This window comes from Macadamia integrifolia, unplaced genomic scaffold (genome assembly GCF_013358625.1).
Source record: "Macadamia integrifolia cultivar HAES 741 unplaced genomic scaffold, SCU_Mint_v3 scaffold_5A, whole genome shotgun sequence".
NCBI classification, from domain to species: Eukaryota; Viridiplantae; Streptophyta; class Magnoliopsida; order Proteales; family Proteaceae; genus Macadamia; species Macadamia integrifolia.
In genome coordinates, this window is record NW_024870671.1 from 177747 (window position 1) to 185889 (window position 8143).

At 36.7% G+C, this 8143-nt stretch overlaps 1 protein-coding gene across 2 annotated transcripts in view; it reads left to right on the forward strand.

Moving 5' to 3' along the window:
• The window catches only part of LOC122071713, an 8783-nt gene extending 962 nt beyond the window's left edge, over nucleotides 1–7821 (forward strand). The window contains exons 3-4 of one of the 2 annotated variants that reach the window (XM_042636097.1): nucleotides 5770–5845; nucleotides 7419–7821. In XM_042636097.1, coding sequence (XP_042492031.1) covers nucleotides 5770–5845; nucleotides 7419–7493 — 151 coding nt within the window. In that variant the 3' untranslated portion in view covers nucleotides 7494–7821. Of the gene's footprint in view, nucleotides 1–5769; nucleotides 5846–6738; nucleotides 7146–7418 lie in introns of those variants that run through there. The other variant, XM_042636096.1, reaches the window with a different exon arrangement.
• The last annotated feature ends 322 nt before the right edge of the window (nucleotides 7822–8143 follow it).

The window sequence follows — 8143 nt, forward strand, 5'->3', positions numbered from 1 at the left end:
GGGGGGGGGGTGTGGTGTTTGTGGGTTGTGAATTTCATTAAATCGGTTGATTATGTTTTATATTTCAATTATGCATGATTAGTGTATCAAATTCAGCTGTTTCCTTACTTTCTGTGCTTGATGCTTTGACGATCTGTATTGACCTTGTAAATATCTGTACAAACTTGTTCTTATGATACAAATGGATGTTTAATATCTAAAATAAATCGAAGTAAATTACGATGCCATGTTGAATTTGATCATAGTTATCAAGGCGGCTCAGCCTGGACTGGTGCCTAGGAGTCTCCTTGTTGGTGTTGCCTTGATTTTTACCATCTTCCCTCGCCTTGATAACCTTGGATTAGATGACCTCAGTCTCGTTCCAATGAAGGTTCCTGCATTACAGTTTAACCACATATGTGGTGACATTTCACAGTTCCATCGCAGTTGGAAATGAGAAGAGAAATGAACTACCTCTCTCTTTCTCTCTCTCTCTCTCCCCCTGACCCAACTTTGCTTTCAGGTGGGCATCGTCCATTAGGTGTCCAATTGGGTTGACAGATTTTCATCAGTACTTTTACTTCAGAAAAGAGGATTTTTTTTCAAATAATATTTGTTTAAAAAGTTAACAATAAATTGGTAAAAAATAGTCATTGGGCTTTCTATATATTAATTAATCCTTCGCCAAACTGTAACTTAAGCAGACAATTAGCAGAAGTATAGTCTGTCAATTCTGGGTAAGTTGAAGCCCAGGTCTAGGCTTACTGACAGCAGGGAACCAAAGCTTCATTAGTTGGAATCATAAGATCTGCAACAAATCATTCCTCCCCCCTCCCGGCCCAGCCCGACCCGCCCCGGCCCGGCCCGCCCCTCTTTTTCTCATGACAAAAGAAAGAGTATTCAATTATTCATAATTGTCAAGGCGACCCAAGGCATTAGAGGGGTACCTAGACACTTGCAATTTTATTTTATTCTTTTTTTGGGGGGGTGGGGACGTTGACATAATCTTGTGAATTTAGTTTTGAGTCTTCATTGTAGTCTCTAGAATGTGGCCCAAGGGAAGAAATAGAAAAGATCTCTTTCAATATTCTGTCTTCTGATTCTCTTTCATATATCGCTCAACTTCATCTCTTTGCCTGTTTTATCAAAAAGACAGAAACTACTTTACATTAATCCTGATTCTCAAACCTTACACTGTCCATAGCTTGGACCTTGTTGGGTCTGTTGTTTGGCCCATGTACTATTTATTCCTAAGAGATCCTGTAAACATGTAAAAGAAAAATAATCTGAATAATAGATAACACTTCAAGGGAGATGTAGGTCTTTATAGACAAAGACAATGCATTTATAAGATCAATTAAATATTCCATAATTTATAAATTGGATATTTTCAAGGGCTTTACTAATTGACTAAGAAAGACAATCCAGAAACCAATCTCTCAACATTTTTTGGTAGCTTTCGCTATGTGCTTCTTGTTGCTGAAGAATTATAGTTAGTTCTACAAAAATATATTTTGATGAATGGTACCAAAACAGTCGCTGTAAAATGATAATTATACTAGACATACATACATAAAGTATACTATTATATTTGAAATAGTCACATTATGATGGATAATGATATGTGAAATTAGGAGAGAGATTTCGCAAAGTAATTATTTTAGATATCTGGGGTCAACCATAATAAGGAATGTGACATAGAGGATGATGTTTCTCAGAAAATTAAAGTGAAATGTTGGGCGGTTAAGAAGTTTAATATAGAGAAGTTATATGTAGTAAAGATGAGGATGTTAAGATGGATGTGCGACAAAATTAGGAAAGATAAATTAAAGAATGAGCGTATTAGAGATGATTTGGAAGTTGCCCTGATCAATGACAAGCTCCGAGAAAGTCATTTGAAGTGGTATGACCATGTTCAACGGAGGCCTGGGGACACCCCAATAAGAAAGAATGATAAGAGCTAAGGGCAGGACTGAAATGACCACAGAAGATGTAGTGAGGAATGATATGCATAGTCTAGGCCTTGTCCCAAGTATGACCAGGTAAAACCGATTGGAGGGCAATGATCCATGTAGCTGACCCCATTTAGCTGAGATTTTCCTGACTTGCTGGGATGTGCCTCTTTCCTTTTACTTTCATTTCTCCTATTTTGTTTTGACCTCAGATTTCCCTATTTGGTTTTGCACGGATCCCCTTAAGTTGTGCTAAGGCTGAGTTCATTGTTGTTTATTGTATACTATTATATTTGAACAGCCCATATAGGGTCAGGTTTAGGCTACCCCAGGATGATCTCAAGGGGTTAACGTTAACCCAGCCTGGACCAACTGTTGGGTTGGCACTTGAAACCAAGTGTAGAGAACTGCAAAACAGTTGGGTGTATTCATTCTTAGGTTGGGCCGGACCAATTTGCACCCTTATGACCTACTCCCAGTCAGTCCAAAATTACTCAACTCAATTGACTCCCACTACCAAATTTTTTATTTTCTGCTTTACAAATCCCTGTGATGCAGAAATGAAGACCTACCATCGTAAGTCAAATCATCTGAGTCATTAACGCAGCGATTTAACTCAATGAACTCAGTTCTTGCAACATGATTCAATCTTAAACTGAGTTTCAGCAGCTAGTTGATTGGGGTTTTTTTTTCCCCTGTTTTTTATCTTTTGAAGTTAGTTGTAGTGGTAGAGTTTCTAACTAATAAACTCTACGCTATTTTCTATTTTTACAGTTACTTGTAGTACTAGTAGTAGAGTTTCTATCTAATAGAACTCTTATCTTATTACCATGAGTTAAGAATTTAAATTAAAAAAGACTACCTAAAAGGGGAGGTTGACCTGGGGCCCCGTAAAAGCTTCTTTCGAGGAATGGGCTAGACGAGGTCATTTCTCAAGAACAATAGCGAAAGAGAAAATGTGGATTTTTTTTTAGTCACACACCCAAAATTCAGGACAAATCAACCAGTAACTATTGTATTTATATTGTAGTGATTGCGAACTCATTCCAAAAACGATTCTTAATTTGGATCTCCATTTTGTTTCCCTTATAAATAAGGAATTGTGTCTTTAAAAACATAAAGAAAATGGAATGGATTTATCCATTCTTTTCAGTAAGAAATCATTTTCCATTTCAATTATAACAACAATTATGTGTGTTTGTGTTGCTGACATCTAAAATCATTCACCAAATCAACAGGATCAAAACAGAGTGTAGAGATCTAGATCCAAAAGAACTGCTACAACCACAAAACAGCTAATAAGACCAGTGGGCCCTCCTGGTCGAGTGGTCCTCCTTAGGTTTAGAAAGAATGCTGAAAATATCAGCAAAATCGAAGGTTTGGATCTACATATATTGGCAGTTCCTTGTATGACTAGGAAACCTCAGAATCAGCCGAACAACAGATCTTTTGAACAATCAGATTTCAGATATAATATCAGAATCTTGGAGGTATATCATTTTTACCCAAAACTATTTTTTGCAAAAACATAAAAGGATAAATACTTGGTGGTTTTATATGTTACACATCATAGTCTGATCTATAAATTGATAGAGTTGGAATTCATTTTCTATTTTTAAGTTGGTGGTTGGCATTCAAATTGATTCAGCAGAAACAACAACATTCTTGTGGTTTAGATCCTGCCCGGAACTTGATGTGATACTAGGAGTCTAGGATTCTAAGATGAGCATAGAGGTGAGTTGGCTGACTTGTTGCTTGTATTGTTGACCTTGATCTATTTGACTTTCTGTAACAGATCATGTATATTGTGTGATTGATGAAATGGTTTATAATTTGATGTCTATACATTCCTAATGCATATTTAAGTTGTTTTGATTGAATTATGTGTAGTACTAAACATTGTGTGGAATATTAGAGAATGTATAAAGTGTATAACCAACTAAAGGTATCAACTGGTACAGTATTTGGTACAGCAGGCCAAGAGTCGATACCGAAACTGTACCGGACCAAGAAAAATGCCTACATTTCAATACTAATACCATATCAGCTTGGTACAGTTTCTATATGGTTTTTATTCAGTATAAATTTGGTTTTTATTCAGCGTGGGGTTGCTTATATGAATGTTCAGCAGTACAACAACTGTGTACATCTGCTGATCCAAAAGTTTGATTGTTCACTAACTGGTTTATCATGATCATGACTGCTAGTTGCATTGTCGTCAGTGTCTATGTGACCTTAGGCGTTGGAGGAGGGAAAAAATCTAGGTGCCTAGGTGATGCATTGACAGCTGTGATCAATTGACCGCCTTCTTCACTTGTATTGAATAATAGATTAATGAAATATGTTTTAAGCCTGTACCCATCTGGATTACATAATCAACAGCAAACAATTGCATGCTGGTGCTGTGCTAAACCAGCAATTCAGGTGAATAAGATATGACTAATTTGTTACAACATTGAGAAGTTAAGAGTGGAAAGGAGCATGCATATATACAGTCAGTTCAAACTCCATCAGAAGCATAGTTTTTAAGGCGGTAAGGCAACGGAGGCGTTTGTGGGTCTTTCAGAGCGCCTTTGAGATAAGGCGGGCATAAAGCGTCGCCTTATCGACTAAAGCGTTCCTGTGTAATTTTCTTAGAAAATCAATCTATTTGGCTCAAATCCTAGTTGAATCCTATTACTCATATGTTAAATAAATATTAAAGGTTCATATTCATACCAATGTAAGATATTCATCAAGATAACAAATCAATAAAGTGAATAAACTAAGTTCATCTTCATCAATCATCAATCATCAATCATCAATCATCAATCATCAATCATCAATCATTAATCATCATAACATATTAACATATAATATAAATACATAATTATAAAACAAAATTATAAATAGAAAGAAAGAAGACATAAAAAATACAAGTATTTATTATACTTACCTCTATGATGCCAAAATGAGTGCCTAAGTCCTAAGGTCATCCACTATATTTCTACTCCCGTAAAAAAAGAATGAAGCTCACCCTGCCGGAGGAATATGGTCGCATGGATCAGTGGTTCTTTCTTGTTCCTTGATTCATTCTCAAAGCCATTTCTTAAAACCCTTGACAAAATCCAAACCCTGTTTGTGAATCATGTTTTTGTTTTGTTTGTTTTGGTTATTTTTTATGGAGTGACCGCATCAGCGCCAAAGCGTTGCTAAGGCATCGTCTTACCAGCGCCTTAAAAACTATGATCAGAATAATGACTTTATGCTTCCAATGAAGTAAAAGGATCCAAAAGATTGAGTCCAAAAATAGTCTTACGGCCAAGAACAAGCACTTTGCCCGAAAGAAAGGTGTGTTGCATGCTTCAATTCACTTCCTTTCCCACCATCCTTGGTGTGTGGTATTATCCTTCTCCAGATTTATAGGCATTCAAATAATATGTGTGTCTGTGTGTGTGTGTGTGAGAGAGAGAGAGAGAGAGAGACCTCTTTCACCCTCTCAACTGTGGAGCTTGTGCTGTTTCTCTGTTCATCACACACACACACACAGGGGAGAACACTGAAATGTCTCCTCAAAGCATATATCAGGGTACACACAAGAGACCTTCTGGTTTTCTCTCTTACCTACCAGACTAGAGTGACCTCAGGCTTTTATGATTTATTCTCAACTTTTTTCCTTTATAAAATTCTTCTGCCTTTCTTTTTTTTTTTTCTGTGCTTGAGTTCTTATTGATTGTTGGAAATGAAAATCTTTGCTGATGATTATTTTTGTTTTTATTTCAACCACGTTTTCCACACCTATTTGTCCCCTGGACATGCATAGATAAAGATTATTTGTGTGTCTTTGTCTTCCAAATAGGAATAAGATGAATGAAGAACATGATGATGCTGGTCAATCCAAGACTAGTGCTGCTTCCCATCCAAGAAGCAAAAAGGTTGGTTCTTATTCTCATCCTCTAGCCCAAGGTCTACTTGTTTATTGGTAGGAAGTTAGGGTTGAACTCTTTAAATATAACACTTTACTACAGTCAATTTCGGTTCACTTAATTTTCCTCTTTCACAAGTTATTTGGTATGGATATATTGCGAACAGGATTTTTTTTTTTTCACCACCCACCCATTATTTATTTATTTATTTATTTTTCAGATTTATTAGCAACACATTTTAGAATGGTCGCTTGAGAATGAGACTCCAGTCCCCTGGGCATACCCTTAAAAAAATGTTGCTTAATGGGGGAAAACAATAAATAATGATGGGGTTAGGAAGTTGAACTATGCTGCACGGGGGAGGGATGGCACCCCTGGGCATACCCTTGAACAAATATTGTTGCTCAAGTGGGATAAATAAAAACTTGTAATGGGGGTTAGGCCTCACTCCAGACCTCTATACAGAAGAAAAGAGCAAGCAGACACATGCCGCTGGGGAAGGAGTGGGGGCGGTGTTAAATGAGCAAGTATACTCGTCATGAAGTCATAGAAAGTTAGCAGTCAAGTCGAGCAATTTTGACTTGCTTGCTCTCTATTCAAAATAAAATAAAGTGAAATAATTGTTTTTCTCACTAAATTTTAGGTGTGGGTTCAATTCTATAATGTTAGTATTGTTTCCTTCTTTTGGGGAATCCATATATTCAGATTCAGGATCTATTAATTTACCTGTTAATATAAAGAGGGAACTATCAATGATAAATGTTGCAGGACAGTTTGCATATCCATTCTACTGCTATCGGTTACATAATTCAGGATTTTTTTTTTCTGGTCTTCATTTTCATATTAATCTGGACTGTTCCATGGTAATTTATCCCCACAAAATCTGCCTGAACTGTCTGCAGAAGCAGCATTTCTCACTTCCACAAGATTATATTGACCAGCAGAAGGCATACTTTGCAGCGATCGATGCACTTGAACTGCCAGTGGAGTTTGAATCAGACAGTGACGAGTAACAAATTCACACGAACCAAACTTGCCGTACCCAATGTAGTTTTAGAGCTGGGGATTCTGGCAGAACCCTGTTTACCCAATGTATTTTCACCAATTTAGGCAGTCATAAGTCATAACTGTAACTAATCCATGGATCCATTGTAGTTCTCAAGACTAACAGCAATAAGTACATAGAAAATCTTCAAGTGATGAGAATGTATTCACCTGAAGAAACAAGAGTGGATGTGACTTTTGATACTGTTCTCAAATACAGAGATGCGGAAAAGTTACTCATTGTCTATCAAGACACGTATGACAATTTTTTTTTTTTTTGGCATATTATGAATTACATGCTTGTGATATTTTGTGTATATGCTTATGCTGGGTCTTAATCAGATTTCATCATCCCAAAGAATGTAAGCTTCATCATTGATGAGTGACGAGTGATGAAATGAACAATACCGCAATTTTTTTTTTATATTTCCAATTTGCATCATCTGTTCATACTATTTGTTGGCCTATGGGCGTTACCGTGTTACAGCTCCGATTTAATAATTTGAAAGATTGTAAAAAATTTCTCGTTGTTTTTCAGTTTGGTTGTCAAAACTGCCCAGTTCAGCGAAGGAGGCCGGAATCAGTCACCGCTGCCATATCGGGGCCAGATTGAACAATTTTGCCCTCCCAAGATTCTTATACTTTCTTTATTTTTTATTATTTATATATCATGAGTTCAGCACAACACAAATAACCTGCTTCAACAGATCCGCTACTTGTCTTGCAATTGCCTTCTGGCACTTGTGGAGGCTGAACGGTTTTACCTGATTTTCTCTTATTTTTGTTTCCAAGTAAACCGGTGTAATAAAAGCAATACTTTTACCCTTAAATCCCTTTTTTTAATTTCTTTTATTGATTTTACCAGTGAATTTTCCTTCAATGTGGCTTTTACCTAGAAACAAATGGAGTTTTTGATAAAAGTCTGATGTAGAATTATTTGACATCCCATGGTTGATTACAGAAACTTGATAGGGACTTTTTATTTTCTGGTGAAAAAAAAATCATCTAGAGATCCCAGATCTTTCCTGTGAAGTGAAGTTGTATACCACAAAGCCACAAACACATCAGCTAACCATCTCTGATTAGGCTGGTGGGAGGATGGGAGTCAATCAACTGGTTGTGCGTGTGTTGAGGGAAATTCTAATACAACACAAAACCAACTTCTTCTACTCACAGAAACTGAGCCACCGAAAGCATCAACCTATAGGGTGTCAGAAGAGCCAAAATTCTGAAATCAAAATCCATTTCCAAAGGGTTCCAATC